General features: G+C 48.2%; 1 protein-coding gene across 1 annotated transcript in view; it reads left to right on the top strand.

The window, feature by feature from the left end:
* Positions 1–5,645: 5,645 nt before the first annotated feature.
* The window catches only part of LOC139060280 (uncharacterized), a 37,289-nt gene continuing 27,237 nt past the window's right edge, over positions 5,646–15,697 (top strand). The window contains exons 1-2 of the mRNA XM_070539376.1: positions 5,646–6,241; positions 9,332–9,536. Coding sequence (XP_070395477.1) covers positions 5,646–6,241; positions 9,332–9,536 — 801 coding nt within the window. The remainder of the gene's footprint in view (positions 6,242–9,331; positions 9,537–15,697) is intronic.

Below are 15,697 nucleotides of genomic sequence, written 5' to 3'. Positions count from 1 at the left end.
GAGGCAAATTTGACTCCTTCGGAGCAACAGTAAGAGGAACGAGGGCAACGGGTGGAGTATCAACAGTGCTAGTCGATCCACGGGATTACAATTAGGTATAGGGAGTAGTATTTATTGCAGTAAGTATGGCACACTCATCAGTTAAACGAAGAAGGCTGGGAGAAATCGCAATTTATCTGGATGTGATGCGGCCATAAGGGTGAGTGAACACTTCGCATTTGTACAATCTCGGGGAAACGAACGGCGATGATTTGTTTCTAGACGGGCGAACCACATAATCTTTGGCTGTTACAAAATAGCTCTGCGAATCATCTGTAGGCATTGGTGACATGGCTTTGGTAAGGTATAGAAGGTGCTGGCGACAGCCGATAAACGCGGAAGCGGACGAAGAGAAATCCCAATCCAAAATTAGTTTGTTAGTGCACTCACGTAGCACGGTACATACTATGTGCTGACGGATGCCATCCATATATACGTGCAGTACATTGCGCGATAAGGTGAATTGTGGAATCGTTTGCTCAACGCAACCGGCCGCCGCAGTATGTAATGGTCACTTTTTCTCGATGGAAGCATAAATCAACCCGAATTATATAAATGGCGGCGCCAGTGTCAACAACAGCTTCGACGCGAACGCCTTCCACAAACACTAATAACAGATATGACGGGCGCTCTATCTGGAGAAATAATAAGCATTCTGATGGATGCAGTACGTTTCCCCTCCTGAAACTGCAGCGTGGAATTTTCCGAGCCGAGATCAGGGGCCTGTGAGGCTGACCGAAGATGGAACACTGAGCGACGGCGTAGCGAAGGTGAGCGGAGCCGAGATGAATAGTAAGTTGAGAGGTATATCGGTTGCGTATGGGGGAGACGGTAAACGGTGCCAAGAAGATGGATATGTCATCCGCTGGTAAGTCACAGGTAGACGGTCATCGGAACGTTCTTGGCGAGGACCCTAACCAGAGTCGTATGGTTGAGCACGGACCTGCGCCGATACTGAAGCCATGGGTGCCTGTGTGCAGATGCTGTGATCAGAGGCGGGGTCCTAAGTGGAGACATCGTGGCTACGTCGGCATATGATGTTACTGTGTAGAAGGCTGGTAGCGTCAGAAAACATGGCACGCAAAGTAGACGTGAGCTCTTCTTCAATAACTGCATGCATGCCAGTCACAGGAAGGGCAGTGACGGTGCCAGAAGCACAGGAAGAGCATAGCAGTGCGTATCAAAGTGCACAGGTTCGCAGCGAAGCTCCACAGGACGGCATCAGCTGAAAAAAGTAAATTACAAACGTGTGTCATTTTCGTATCTAGCCCTTATAGGAATACTACACAATTTAAAAGGTGAGCAGGGTTTCGTACAAATAGAATGATTGTAAATAAAACACGAATTGTATTCCTGTATTACAAAACGTTGCCTGTAGGACATACTTTATTAACAAATAAGACAATAAATGTGCGCCAATACAGCAGTAGTGATGAACACAATAAATTTTGCTCCATGCATTGAAGAAGCTAATCAAAGCAGTATTTTGCAATATGTACTTTTTTATCAACAGTCATTGAAACACTACGAGCACCATGCATGATGCTCGTCAACATAGTACCACTGAAAGTGAAACATGTCATAAAAAAGCACTAAATGTAAAAAGAAATAGTATGTATGCTTTTCTTTGACAATTCAACATGAAAGCACTGTTAAGCGCTATACAGCAAACAGAGGAAGTTACCAGAAGCTTCTGGGCACAGACTTGCTTCATTAAACGAAGTGCAGGAGTCCTTAGAGAGTCATAACAGGCAACTAAAGAAGTTTACTGAAAAGAAAAAGTTCAACAAGGCTTTCAGTAACTCTCGCTTCATTGGAGCTTTACAATTCATTTATGACTAAAGCAGGTCATTGTGAGGCAGGCAGTTCAAAAACATTTGAGGCTGATACTAATGGCTAGTGTCTAAATGAACCAAACACAACACAATGTGTGCATTTGGAATTTTGCCATGTGGGAACAGGCACTTCGATTGTATTTCACTTAATGGCCATGCTGGGAGCTTTGAAAGCCCACAAGCTATCTCAATACCCAGTTCTGATGACTTCATAGGTCTATCAAAAAGGCTATCCAAAGTTTCAAACCTTCTACCTATCAAAACTTTATTTTCACCATTGTCAAACGCAAAGTTTGCGACCAGCACTACACTAGAGTCGGACAGCATGCAGCAGTCATCAGCCAGGGTGCTATTGAGTATGAAGTTTGGAAAAACTGCAACACTATACCCAAGACCCTCGCAAAACACTACAAAGGGACCATCTGCACGAGGCTGCTTTAACACAACAGCTGTTGTGTGTTGAACTTCCTTTAGGTTGCCAAATTCTCCTTGGGCCATCAGCTCAGAAATTCTTCTACACACTTCTTCCAGTGGTCTCTTTCCACTCCGGACCAGTCTTTTTAATCTGTGCAGGAAGCTTTCTCCAGCAAGGAGACTGAAGTTATACAAGCAGCCATACATTAACACATTATTTGTGAGATTAATTAAACCATGAACATTAAAGCTCATTTGATGACGACCATAGAGCCTACCGAAATGATTGACAAAATAGCAAAGCAATTGTTTAGCATACCAATTCAAAGACGTGCACAGAGAAGGCGATGCAAAGAGTAGGTGATGCAGTGTGAAAATGAGGAAGTGCTCATAATTTTGTCGAGGCAAGACAGCCTTCAGAACGATAGGACCCGCATAAAGAAGGAAAGCACGTAACTCAGTTGCCTTCCACCGATCAATATATTTCAAAGCTCGTAGTGGGCGAACCAACTCTTAACACCAATGGCTTTTCAAATCAAGAAGAGACAGAAATTAAGACCTGAAGAAGGTAGTCGATAGGGCACATCACCCTGTGTACAGAAAAGAACCATCTTTTTGATTACCCCAATGCATACCAGGTGCATGTAATCTTACGGAAATTTACAAAGAAGTCCTATTGGAAGCTGCTCAAACACAGTGCTATTCACATAGTGGTTTTGGTGCGTGCGATGCAAGAAATCATCATTTGTGCGAAGCGGAGCATCTATTCCGTTGTACACAAGCATACACTCAATGAGCTCTCCTTTTTCTGTACACACAGTACAACTGAAGTATCCAGAGTAGGTTTTTACACAGAGCACGAACGCATGTGCAAGGGCATCGCAAATAAATGCTTTGACCTCTGCACTAAATATCTTACCATTTGCACGCAACCCATCGTGCAAAAAATGGCACAATTCATTGACAAAAGTTGAGAGAAATACATTTGCACATTCTGGCTTAGCATCGCCGTGGTAATAGCCTATAATACACACGCCACTGTTCGGTATGTTTTCTGCTTTGCCTAAAATAGGCCATAACTCGCTTGTGGAGCTCTTTCTTGAAGGCAAACCATCAACAAAAAGCATAAGATAAACACATGATGGAATAGCTGAAATATTGGGCAGACAGCAGCAGATTGTTCAAACAAGTTCGTATTCCTATATGCACATATTTCCAGAAGGTACGGTCATAATGTCAAGAGTTCTGGGTGTAGACAGGAGTGATCTTGCATCAGAAGGCAAGCCTACAAAGCAACTGCAGCAATTATGTGCCGAACTAGTTCAAAGGTTGGATCAAAGCTGCATGTGTCACATTGTTTTGACATGCCGAACGAGCCAAAAAATGTTTTATGTTTTCACCATTGTAATTCTGCTGGTTACACGAATTAAATCGCTACAACCATGTTCATCACCATATGTTATGGATGGTAAGGGGACGTGCACTGTGCTGATATTTTCGCCACTGTCGTCATTGCGCTGGTTATCTACACAGACTGAATCCCTATAACCAACTTCATCACCAAATGTTTCGGATGGTGAAGAGACATGCACCTAGCTGGGCGATGAACAGTCAGAACCACTGTTGCAATTCATTGTGAATACTGGCAATACATAAGCTGGATGCAGTACATTCAGACAGCTAATTAGACTTTCTTCTGAAGTTGACCACTTTGAATATCCTGGCTGTAGATTGCTAGACACAAAGCCCGGTGTCTCCGGAGTGCACGTCCGCTGACCTGTCTCCCCACCAGACTGAAGGCTCACAACCTCAAGCTGCTCCTTATCAGCTAGTTCTCTGACACGCCGGCGTTTCTGCCAGCGTGAAAGTTCATGAAAACCTTTTTTTCTCCGGCGACTCATATTCCAAATATCGAACACGTATGATCCTTTGGCCGAGTTGCTGTCAAGCTCCAGGCTTGTTCCAAAGGCAACTTTTGGGGCTCTCGCTAAATCAGTGTAATAGCGTGCCCGACGCGAAACCCCAACGCAGTTTGCGACTCACGCATGCGCAGTAATTTCGACGCTATACGGCAGTTTCGGAATTCAGCGGCACCTACTGAAAACAACAGTGACGATGAGATCGGCGCCATTAGCAGGGCGAACTCGGCGTCTCCGCACACTGAAGAAGCGGACCGGCAAGCAAATGTATACTGAGCGCCGAAGTTTTCATCTGCCTGCCCGACGAATTTCCGTTGAATCCGGTTCTCCTCGGCATTCGGTAACATGCCTGTGCATTGCTGCGTGCCGCTTTGCAACCAGCGAGGAGTTTTGGACGACAACGGCTCGAAGGCAAGTGTGCGTGTGTATACATTTCGTTTATTATTTGTTGCGTCTCATGCGCGCGCCTTATGTCGCTCTTATCGTCTTACTGGTGTCGTTCTTCTGTTTTCCGAAGGATCCGCATCTGAAGAAGAAATGGATTGTAGCCATTAAGCGCGATGAAGGAAAGCTTTTTGTCGTGACGAAGCACACAAAGGTGTGCTCGAATCACTTCACCGCCGACAGCTACTTGCCGAATGTAGTCGGTGATCGGCGTTACCTCCGGGTTGACGCCGTGCCGAACGTGTTTGCCTTTGGAAAACCCACGCCACCAGCAAGAAAAAAGCCGAAAGAATGACAACAGTAGGTCGCGAAAATGCTTTCCGCCGTCGGCCAGGCTAGCAGCTCCGGGTTTGCGTCACAACCACCGCTTTCTCCTAGTAGTGATGTCGCCGCGTCGCGGGATTCTTCAACAGCTGTTGAAACTATGGACTCCACAGAGTGCGAAGCAAGTGTTTCAAAGCCGGCCAGTGCGACCCATGTCCGAGACCACGAAGTGTGTGATTGTGCACGTGCAGTTAGAGTGTAGGAGCTCGAGAAGCAGCTTTCTGTGCTCCAAATGCGCATACACCAACTGGAAAGCGACCAAGGTAGCACCGAAGAGGTGAAACCTGCGAAAGCAAATGCAGAGCGAGTGCCTGAGCTCGAGACGCAGCTCTCTCTACTTCAAGTGTGTATACAACAACAGGAGAGCGACTTGGAAATTAGAACGAAAGAGGTGATGTCAGAAAAAAATGTGCTTCATAAAGCTCAAAGAGAGTATGAAATACTCAATATGGAAAACAAAAAGCTTGATCGGCATAAAAGCAGGCAATTTTTTGTCGAATGCTTCAAGGACAGCCATGAGCTCATTAGTTTCTACACTGGGCTTTCAAAGTTTGAACCATTCATGTGCTTCTTCCCTTTGATAAACCCCGGTGAGTGTGTGGAAAAATATAAAAGTATGGTCTCGGAGCTATTCAAGTACATCAAGTGATGCAGGGAGGCCAGGCCGCACATGCTGACAGCTAAGGACCAGCTCCTTCTTGTTCTCCTCAGGTTGCGCCTTGGGCTTTTCGAAAGGGACCTTGCCTACAGGTTCAGGGTGTCCATTGCTACATTATCCAGAATATATACCACATGGATCAGCTTTATTTATTTGCAGGTTGGCCAGGTGGACCTTTGGCTGAGTAGAGACAAGGTTGACAAGGCTATGCCAGCCATTTTTAAAGAGCGATACCCATCAACAAGAACGATTACCGACGCGACAGAAGTGAGATGCGAAGTTCCAAGCTCTCTGGTCCTTCAGTTGGCGACCTACTCAACCTACAAGTCAACTATTACAATGAAGGGTTTGGTTGTCATTTCACCTGATGGAACAATCACGTTTTTGTCAAAATTATTTACAGGGTCGGTGTCAGACAAAGAGCTCGTTGAAAAAAGTGGGTTTTTAAAACTCGAGTTTGAGCCTGGCGACTCAGTAATGGCCGACAAGGGCTTTAAGATATATGACCTGCTCAGTGCAAAAGGGGTTGCGTTGAACATTCCCCATTTCCTTCGGAGACAGCACCTTAATGAAGAAGAAGTTAGACAAACAGAGGAAATTGCAAGTCTGTCACAGAGTTGCATGCCCGCGCTCCTCTCAAGATGGCCGCCATTGCCGCAGCAGCAGCAACGCCGCTTGAACGACGATGAGGGAGAGCGCTCCCCATTATCCCCGAACCCGCCCGACGGGTTCATCACGTGTCGCCTCAGCGCGGCGGAGGGACGACGCGGCTCGGTGAGCGGCAGAGCAGCTTGGAGGACGAAAGAGCGAGGTCGTGCACCGGGGGACAGCTGAAGATGTGGTCGGCAAGCTGAGATCTCCAGGCCGAAGCCTTCGCCGGTCGAGCGACATACGGTGCAAGTCCGTCAGGATCTTCGGCAGCGAGGTTGCAGCAGCCCGACGCTCTTCAGACCGGGACCTCGGCAAGCACGCCCCAGATAAGCCTCGTGTTCCAGGCCGCTCTCAAACTTTCCGCCGGACTCTCTTTTCTCAATCGCGTTTAATCTTTCGTTTATTTAGCCATCGAGTGTTGATTCTTATATGTTCTGTTAGTGTAGTGCTTGCCGTATTTATTGTCGCGTGTATTTTTCATTTGTGTCGCGTATTTTGTTTGTTATTTCGCGAGTGTTAATAGTTCCCACGTGGTGGGCTTAGTGTCGCGCGAGTGGCGTCAGGGCGTGTGTTGTGGGACCCGCACGCTCTCCGCGAGCTAGGACCCACTACTGGAAGTTTGCATGTTTTCCTTTCATTATGTCTCGCGCATGATTTTATTGTATTAAATTGAGTGTGTGTGTTGTACGACGTCGCCTCCCGTCTCATGCCTCTGGTTCACGGTCGATCAGGCGTGGACCTTATCGCCGGTCAGCAGTCGAACCCTCACTAAACGCACGCGGGGTGGGTTTGTTGTCGCCCCATCCCCTCCTGTTCGGAGAGTGCGAACTACCCCACCATCAATCCTTGACAACTGGCGTCCGCACGACAGGACTTGCTGACCACGATCTTCCGTGACCACGAGGCATAGCGGGCGGAACAGACGCGTACCGCGGAGAGCGGGAGAAGGCCAAGATATGGCTGATGGACTCCTCGAGGAGTTGGAGCGCATCGTGGCCGTCGGGAGGCAGATGGGCCTTGAGGGGCCAGCGCTCCGGGAGTTTGTGCGCGACATGCGCTCCAAAGAGGAGGCGGCTCATCGCGAGCGCAGGAAAGCGCGAGAGCTGCGTCAACGCGAGGCGGAGGAGTGCGATGCGGCACGGTCTTCCCAGCGCGTCCTCGAGTTAGAGAGGGAAATTGCGCTGTTGCGCGCGAGGGAGGGCCGTGTCGAGAGCATTCCCAACACAGAGTGCCTGCCGGGCTCGACCGTCGCCGCTGACCAACCTCATCCCTCTGGAGTGAGCCTTGCGCAGGTTCGTGCCCAGCCCGAATCCTACCTCGTGCCTCAGCCCTTGGGCGCCGGGGCCTTCGAAGCGAACGTGAGGCCGGTGCTCCGAGAATCAGGCGGTGTGGCGGGTAACGATGGTCAGAAGCCGACCACGAAAAACGTCAGCCGCCACGCAGGCAAATTGTGCCATCGCAGGCCGAGAGAGGCGGCGAAGTGTGTGGCGCGGCGGAGGCTGGCGGGTTGCCGCACACCGCGGAGGTACGAGGTACGGACCGCTAGCAGATTGCAGAGGGTGAGGAGGAGGCCGCGCAAAATGGCGCAGAGGTCAGGGAGGCGTCGTCAGAGCTCGGGAGTCGCGGAGCGTTGCTCGTCGCCGCGAAAGAGAGCGCGAGCGATATATTCGCCTCGGCAGGTGCCGCTAAGCCGTGCACTTCGTGACACCCGGTTGGTCAGGCGCTGCGAGTGGGTGAGGACCCGGCAAGGTTCGGTGTACCCCAATCACCGAGCCAAAAGCAGGCAACCGGGGCGCGAGGTGATATGTCGCGGTGGAGCGGCTAGTGCGTCTCCCCACCTAGGTGTCGGGAAAGCTCGGGGGACGGAAGGAATGCGACCCCAGCGAGTCCGTTTGAAGAGCAGGGGGTAGTGAGCAGCGCAGTCGGCACTATGTTGACATTTTAGATTTGTTGATAGTGCCACGTAACTTTTTTGTTTGATTGCATTTATTAGCGATTAACTTTCCGGCCCTTCAATTCACCGATCTGTTATTTTGTAGGTTTTGTTTTGTGTGTGGGTGATAAGTGTTGCGTGTAGACTGCGCGTACCGGCTCTGCCGTGGTTTGCGCCTGTCACATGACCCAAGGGGAACAGTACAGTATCATATCAATTTTTTAGCAGCTGTTTTGAGTTATTTTGTTTTATCAGTGTGTAGTTGGCTGCGGAGTGCACTGACTGGCTGAGAGCGAGGCGGCGATGTGGGCGGCGATGTGCGCGGCGAAATTCCTTGTGCGAAATGCCGTGACCCACACGACGACGTGATTGTGCGCGTGACCTTCGAGTGCGTGGGGACTGCGGTCTCCTTAAGGTGCGCGTGCATGACTCTGTGTTAGTTTGAATGTTATTAGTATAACATTCTTGTCGTCGGGGTGGTGTCACAGAGTTGCATGCCCGCGCTCCTCTCAAGATGGCCGCCATTGCCGCAGCAGCAGCAACGCCGCTTGAACGACGATGAGGGAGAGCGCTCCCCATTGTCCCCGAACCCGCCCGACGGGTTCATCACGTGTCGCCTCAGCGCGGCGGAGGGACGACGCGGCTCGGTGAGCGGCAGAGCAGCTTGGAGGACGAAAGAGCGAGGTCGTGCACCGGGGGACAGCTGAAGATGTGGTCGGCAAGCTGAGATCTCCAGGCCGAAGCCTTCGCCGGTCGAGCGACATACGGTGCAAGTCCGTCAGGATCTTCGGCAGCGAGGTTGCAGCAGCCCGACGCTCTTCAGACCGGGACCTCGGCAAGCACGCCCCAGATAAGCCTCGTGTTCCAGGCCGCTCTCAAACTTTCCGCCGGACTCTCTTTTCTCAATCGCGTTTAATCTTTCGTTTATTTAGCCATCGAGTGTTGATTCTTATATGTTCTGTTAGTGTAGTGCTTGCCGTATTTATTGTCGCGTGTATTTTTCATTTGTGTCGCGTATTTTGTTTGTTATTTCGCGAGTGTTAATAGTTCCCACGTGGTGGGCTTAGTGTCGCGCGAGTGGCGTCAGGGCGTCCACCATCAATCCTTGACAAAGTCTCAGAATACATGTCGAACGGCGCATTCAACGTATTAAGGCATTTGATATTTTCGACAGGCCCAGCCCACTGTCAATTACATCGATCATTAATGAAATTTGGGCATTGTGTGCATTCTTAAGCAATCTTCAAAGTCCTTTAATGGCAACCTTGGATCTGCAGCAGCAACAATCTTACTGCAGTGATGTACAAGGTGTCAATTCAGTACTACATAGCCTTCGCAGTGACTGCCAAGCTAGCATGGCCAAAGCAATGAGCACATGGCTTCGATACTCGTTTCAAGAAAAGGATACAAGGCATTGTCAATTGTATCACAACTTTATTATTAAAATCATAAATTCCCATTAATTTTGTAATCTCTTGAATTCAGGATTCATTGTTTGTACTGCATGTGTTTGCCAAGTACGGCAGAAATGTGGAAAAATAAAAGCTGTCCAACCTAGTCTTGCATTTCTGCCATTCACTTTCACTGAATCTAATTCTTTCAACAACTAGAAACTGTGGAGCATACATGACAAAGTCAGCCCAAGTAAGTCCTGAAAGGGCCATCTGCCCGAGGACCTGGTGATAGTAATAGTGGGTGCGGTTTAGCCTGTACGTGCCGTAGCTGTCTTTCACAAGGCACGAGCCTTGAGTGCTTGGTATTTTCAAGTCTTTCATTGAATATGGGCACTTCACTTCGACAATGCCAAGAGTATTCTGTTCATCTGGGTCCCACACCACACGATCAGGCAGTGCAGCGATCCATGGGAACGTGGGATCCACAATAAGGCCACAGCGGAAGGTCTGTATGTTGTGCCGGAAGGTTCACAGGGTTGTTTCATATTTTTGAACAGCCATGGCTTCGCTTGAAACTCCGTACCTGAAGCAGAAATATCACAATGTAAGTTCTGTCTTTTACTTCCATTCTGTGAAACAACCCACATTAGGCAGTACATATGGTGTGAATACATAGGCTAATATTGTAACAATGTTGAGGAGCACAGGTTAACAAAATATTTATTAAGGGCCAACCTATACCCCCGACTAAAAGCTTAATTGACCATATAGGGTGCAAAGCTACTCCCATTTCCAAGGTTTCTTGATCAATGTGTGACAACGGGTGCACATGTGTAATCTGTTGATAACATTGTACCTGCACATTCATTCACAAGGGAATTCACAAGTGGCTTAGGAGTTCTATAGAGATTTATACAGTACCAGTGGCACCAACGACGACAATGGAAGAGAAAATAGTCTAGAGGAATTCGAAATCCCACACGTAACGCCGGAAGAAGTAAAGAAAGCCTTGGGAGATATGCAAAGGGGGAAGGCAGCTGGGGAGGATCAGGTAACAGCAGATTTGTTGAAGGATGCGGGGCAAATTGTTCTAGAGACACTGGCCACCCTGTATACGCAATGCCTCATAACGTCGAGCGTACCGGAATCTTGGAAAAACGCTAACATAATCCTAATCCATAAGAAAGGGGACGCCAAAGACTTGAAAAATTATAGACCGATCAGCTTACTGTCCGTTGCCTACAAACTATTTACTAAGGTAATCGCAAATAGAATCAGGAACAGCTTAGACTTCTGTCAAGCAAAGGACCAGGCAGGATTCCGTAAAGGCTACTCAACAATAGATCATATTCACACTATCAATCAGGTGATAGAGAAATGTGCGGAATATAACCAACCCTTATATATAGCTTTCATTGATTACGAGAAACCATTTGATTCTGTCGAAACCTCAGCAGTCATGGAGGCATTACGGAATCACGTTGTAGACGAGCCGTATGTACAAAATACTGAAAAATATCTATAGCGGCTCCACAGCCACCGTAGTCCTCCATAAAGAAAGCAACAAAATCCCAATAAAGAAAGGCGTCAGGCAGGGAGATACGATCTCCCCAATGCAATTCACAGCGTGTTTACAAGAGGTATTCAGAGACCTGGATTGGGAAGAAATGGGGATAAAAGTTAATGGAGAATACCTTAGTAACTTGCGATTCGCTGATGATATTGCCTTGCTTAGTAACTCAGGAGACCAACTGCAATGCATGCTCACTGACCTGGACAGGCAAAGCAGAAGAGTTGGTCTAAAGATTAATCTACAGAAAACTAAAGTAATGTTTAACAGTCTCGGAAGAGAACAGCAATTAACAATAGGCAGTGAGGCACTGGAAGTCGTAAGGGAATACATCTACTTAGGGCAGGTAGTCACTGCGGATCCGGATCATAAGACGGAAATAATCAGAAGAATAAGAATGGGCTGGGGTGCGTTTGTCCGGCATTCTCAGATCATGAACAGCAGGTTGCCATTATCCCTCAAGAGAAAAGTGTATAATAGCTGTGTCTTACCAGTACTCACCTACGGGGCAGAAACCTGGAGGCTTACGAAAAGGGCTCTACTCAAATTGAGGACGACGCAACGAGCTATAGAAAGAAGAATTATAGGTGTAACGTTAAGGGATAAGAAAAGAGCAGTTTGGGTGAGGGAAGAAACGCGGGTTAATGACATCTTAGTTGAAATCAAGAAAAAGAAATGGGCATGGGCAGGACATGTAATGAGGAGGGAAGATAACCGATGGTCATTAAGGGTCACGGACTGGATTCCAAGGGAAGGGAAGCGTAGCAGGGGGCGGCAGAAAGTTAGGTGGGCGGATGAGATTAAGAAGTTTGCAGGGACGGCATGGCCACAATTAGTACATGACCGGGGTTGCTGGAGAAATATGGGAGAGGCCTTTGCCCTGCAGTGGTCGTAACCAGGCTGATGATGATGATGCGCATTCATTAGTGTCAATCACTTGTAGCCACCATGATTCAATGGAAGCAAGATTGTCCATAGCAGATGTAAACAAGGAAGTGCCTCACCTGTACACTTTGTCTTCTTGTGCTATAGTTTTCACTTTGCTGTGAGCTAACATGGTCAAGAAAATGTTTTTGGACCCGTACTTACTGGATGGCCTTTACTCTAGGCAGATCTCTGTCTGTGGTGAGGTTCTGCAGGCCTTTCTCTGTCCAATTTTCACGTATAACAGCAACACCAAAATTGGAAGCAGTCAAGCGGTTTTCGCGAGCAGCTTTCCACGTCGCACTTTGGCTCTGCTGGCGAGAGGTCTGTTCAAGCTGGCGAGCTTCATCAACAGACAGCATGAGAGCCTGCATATAAGGGTGCAGCACATGTTAGAGTTAACACACAGAAAGCGGACATAACAGAGTCAGTATAGTTTTGTAAACTAATAGAACTGTTCGGTTGCTAAGCAGAAGAAATAGTGTTATGAAAATGTTGAAGGATAGTTAGCACAAAAAATGTATACAGCGAGTAGCAAGAGCACACGTTGAAAAACACACGGGCACTACTTGGAAATCGTGCACAATGTTATTGCGTTTTCTGCCTTCATTCCATGCTACATGTATACTATGCATAGGCTCTGCTGGCAAGAGGTCTCTTCAAGCCAAGGAGCTTCAACACACAGCGCACAATAGCCTGCCTGTAAGGGTGGAGCACATGTTAGGGTTAACGCACAGAAAGCAGACCTAACCACAGTCAACATACCTTTGTAAGTATTACGTTTGGTTGCTAAACAGAGCAAAAGCGTTATGAACGTCACGAATTGGGTTATTTAACACAAATTATGCAGCACGTAGCAAGAGTATACTTTATATATGTCGAAGACATAAAGAAGCGAAAGTTGTGCACAAGGTGTTTCCTGTGCTTTATTCCATGCTAAATGCCAGCATGCTACATGCATGTATGTGCTTGCCTCGATCGCAGCCTGCTGCATTGCTGGCACGCCCACGCACGGCACAACAGTGTTTAATGGTTCTGAAAATATACTGGCTGCATGGGTGTCAATTCTGTAGTCACCCCAACCTGAATTTCTGGGCATAAATAGGTGGTAAAGTCATGTAGTACAAGTGGTTTCTGACTCCACAAAAGGCTGCCTTTGCATATGTCTCGCCAAACAAACTGTCTGCTATCTTTAGTGTTGCAGACTGCCAGTGTTCCAGAAGTTGACTCGCAGTATGTGCAGCCATCTCTCTTGCGAACTGCCTCGCAGCTTTCTGAACATCTTCTACGCTCCTCGGTCTTTTCCTGGCTTCATAAAAACGCGATTGCAGTGGGTAAGAAAGGCTGTCTGGCCCTGCGGCTCTCCAGTCAATTTCGTCGACGCTAGAAGCCGGTACTTTGTGCCCCGGGGCCTCCTCCAGATTTGTGGTAGTTATGTACAGGACATTTCTGGCGGAGCCTCTGCATACCCGTTATCAAGAATCAGCACAAGGACTTTCAACAGTCCCATGACATGGTGACATGTGCCGTTCTCTCTAGCAGTGCACTCGCATGTACACTCTTTCACAAAACCATCGTGCGTCAGCAGGGCGGACACGGCATATGGTGTTGCAGTCTTCGTTTGGCTCCTGAAGCACTTAGCACGTACGCGCACGAGCATGGAATCATTGCATCGAAGTAAGAAGGACAAGTTAACTTCTGCTGGCACCACCATAAACACAGTCATTACAGCTGTCATAACAGGCGGCACGTTATCCTTCCGCACGGCAACATATCACTTCGCAAACGCATGTGAATCAGCCTGTGTGCCTTATAAACGGTCGTTGTATCGTTTAACAACAAAAACGCAAGCAAGCAAGCGAAAAGAAAATGATAGCGAGGATACTTACTGCATTGTGAATGAACGTGTTTCAATCGTCGAGCACTGGACGTAGCTCTCTGCGACGTACTATCGGCGTCAAATGAAAGTTGAACAGCGGAGCGCGTGGCCCAAGCATAAGCGAAGATATAGTGCGCGCCGTCCAGTTATCACCATTGACAGGCGCGCACATACGATTCGGCCGCACTGCGCGATCCCCCTCTAGCGAGATAATTTCGCTTCTTTCCTGGCTCTCACATTTGAAAGGGAGGATATAAAAAATAAAAACGAAGCTAAAATATTGCAGTTTACGGTGAGTCTTGTCGCACAGATCGCCGAAGCCACAAGTTCTGTCAGCGCAAATAGCGGTGCGCGTGGTGCAGTTTGCACCGTCATCGCACACACCGCGCGGGCGAATCTACCTTGCGATGACGGTGCGCGGCGCGGGCGATGACGGTGCAAACTGCACCACGCGCACTGCTATTCGCGCTGACAGCACTTGTGGCTTCGGCGATCTGTGCGACAAGACTCGCCGTAAACTGCAATATTTTAGCTTCGTTTTTATTTTTTATATCCTCCCTTTCAAATGTAAGAACCAGGACAGAAGCGAAATTGTCTCACTAGAGGGGGATCGCGCAGTGCGGCCAAATCGGATGTGCGCGCCTGTCAATGGTGATGACTGGACGGCGCGCACTATATCTTCGCTTATGCTTGGGCCACGCGCTCCGCTGTTCAACTTTCATTTGACGCCGATAGTACTTATGGCTGTATAGTGCATTGCGGTTTCCGACGCTTCTTGACGTGCGATACACACCGCACCGCTCGCACAGACTAACTAATGGAGGACAGCTCATAGAGTAATAGAGTAACAGCGCGGGGAGCTTCCTGTGTCAGTGTTGCCAGACTAAATTAGGAAAGGAGTCTATTTCGTTGGGGCCCCTATTCTAAAACTCTCTAATAGATTCTAAGCACTATAGCAGCAACAAGCGGAAGAGCCGCCGTGAACCTGGTTGTTGTAGCAATTTTTGTTTATTTGCACAGCTTCAGTGTACTATAAGGTTTGTGGTGGGCTCAGGAGAGGGCGTGGACTGATGTGTTGCATGTTGCCGCCGAGAGATGGCGGGGCAAGAGGTTACTCTTGAAGTAGTAGCTTGTAAGTGGCAAGATAAATAGCTATTAGTGGTTTTACTGTGCGTGTTTGGTAGAAAAGTGAGAGCGTGACCGCGTGGTTGAGCGCGTCATATCTTTGGTCTCCGCGGCATTGATTGTTTTTGAAACAGTGGTGAGAGTTGCTTTGCGGCATTTTGAGGATTTGGATCCTGTGATCGTATCGGTTCGATCCTGTGCGTATCGGTGCGTATCGGTATCGGTATCGGTTTTTTCTAGAAGGCACGTGCTCTGCATTGATATAGTATTAAAGCATTTGCAAAAAGCCGTGCGATACATGGTGAGAAAGCCGGTAAAGCAGGCAGATGAGGAGACGGGTGAGAATGGAGAGGGCGTCGAATCAACCGGCACACAATGTGATGTCGATACTAAGATGCATAAAATGGAGAGTTTCCAGGAAGAGCTTCTTAAACAGGTGCAAGAGCTCAAAAATGAGCTGAACACGGAGCGTGAGGCACGGAAGGTAGTTGAAAAGAGACTGGAAGCAGCCGAGGAAAAGCTGAACAGGAGCGCCATTGTGACCGAGAATGTGCGTGACAATGGAACGCAGACCCCCGACGCGACAGG

The sequence above is a fragment of the Dermacentor albipictus genome, chromosome 5 (genome assembly GCF_038994185.2).
Source record: "Dermacentor albipictus isolate Rhodes 1998 colony chromosome 5, USDA_Dalb.pri_finalv2, whole genome shotgun sequence".
NCBI lineage: Eukaryota > Metazoa > Arthropoda > Arachnida > Ixodida > Ixodidae > Dermacentor > Dermacentor albipictus.
This window is presented reverse-complemented; position numbering and strand designations above follow the sequence as displayed.